This window comes from Glossina fuscipes, unplaced genomic scaffold (assembly GCF_014805625.2).
Source record: "Glossina fuscipes isolate IAEA_lab_2018 unplaced genomic scaffold, Yale_Gfus_2 1, whole genome shotgun sequence".
Classification (NCBI taxonomy): domain Eukaryota; kingdom Metazoa; phylum Arthropoda; class Insecta; order Diptera; family Glossinidae; genus Glossina; species Glossina fuscipes.
In genome coordinates this window covers 21,459,741-21,461,221 of record NW_023998415.1, presented here as the reverse complement: position 1 = coordinate 21,461,221, position 1,481 = coordinate 21,459,741, and the positions used below count along the sequence as shown (strand labels likewise).

At 27.0% G+C, this 1,481-nt stretch overlaps 1 protein-coding gene across 1 annotated transcript in view; it reads left to right on the top strand.

The window, feature by feature from the left end:
* Nucleotides 1-217: 217 nt before the first annotated feature.
* LOC119632522 (protein lin-28 homolog) overlaps nucleotides 218-1,481 on the top strand; it is a 6,728-nt gene continuing 5,464 nt past the window's right edge. The window contains exon 1 of the mRNA XM_038025457.1: nucleotides 218-431. Coding sequence (XP_037881385.1) covers nucleotides 218-431 — 214 coding nt within the window. The remainder of the gene's footprint in view (nucleotides 432-1,481) is intronic.

The following is a 1,481-nucleotide window of genomic DNA, read 5'->3' as shown; positions in this document are numbered from 1 at the left end:
TGCATTCCAAGAACACATTAAATTAAACTTTGTCCACGAAAGAAAAGGAAACATTTATTTTTATTTTCATTTTCCTTTTTTCTTTCTTTCTTTTTGAAACTAAATAAATATAAATAAAATATTTTTTATTTTAATAAAATTAGAAATAAAAAAAATAAATAATTTAAAGAAATAACATTTTATAACTGCAGAGACTATTCGCTTATCTATTATCATAATGAGTGAAATGAATATTAATAATAACAATAATATCAGTGCAACACTAGTCACGCACCACAGTTCAAATTATGAAAATCTATCAATAAACACAAAACAACAAATATTAGAAATTGAGGACAAAATTCAGGAAATTAATCTCGACAGCGATAACGAGACGATAAATCCTAATAATGTCGGTGAAGAAGAAGAGCAAGACCAACAGCAACCAGAAGGTAAGATATTATTCCTATTTTTTATATTTATATATATATATATATATATATATATACATCTCCTATATTCGTCGCAATCAATTTTCATTTGATTTTGTCTTATCGCATATTTGTTGTTTCCCAAGTTGATCAGAGTAAAATGAGGAAACGCTCTAATAGAATCTATATGTCCGTCTGCTGAAATCGTACATCACGACAAAACAGATCAACTTCATCTTAAACTCAAAAATTTCGTAATCAAATAAAGAAGCAATGCTCGATTATTGGGGTATTACCATAAAGTACATCCATGCTTCGACGAATCTTATTTGTTGATCATCTCAAAACAATGCATATGTAAATCCCTTACGAGACATTTTTCACCGGTCTTCTATAAAGTGAGAGTAAAAAAAAAATAAAAAAAAAAGAGAAATTTATTTACTCACGTAAATATATTTTTAAATTTTCTTCGCCTTTCGACATCATTATGAAAGAAATTATGTAGAAAACGAAATGTGCTTTTGATGGTGTGTGTGTGTGTATATGCACTTTCGAAAACTCTTTAAGAATGAATAATTGATAACAAACCAGTTTATTTAATAAAATAAAATATATTTGTATGCGATTTTCCCAAACATTAACAACATTTTTGATTTTACTGTACATGCAAACTGTGTATGCAAGATAAAATAGTAAATAAAAGCGTGTATTTGATGAGAATAGAAGCGAAAGCTTTTATACTGTAAATCCTTGCGAGAATTTCACATGAAAAAGGCTATGGGTTCATCAAATATTAGCTTAAATTACGTGAAAAATAGATCACAAAAGAAAAACCTTCATCTATGTCTGTATGCTGTGTCTTCAAAAGACATACTTTTGTTATGAATTTTGTCTCTCTGCTGTGCTGGTCTAAGTAAATAATCTGATCTATGTACCGAACAAGTATTCATACAAAATTTTCATAAAATTCCATAGTTTCTTAAAAACCCTCGTACTCTCATATGTATAAATACTTTGAATGGATGGTAGAAATATATATATATATATATATATATATATATATATATATAT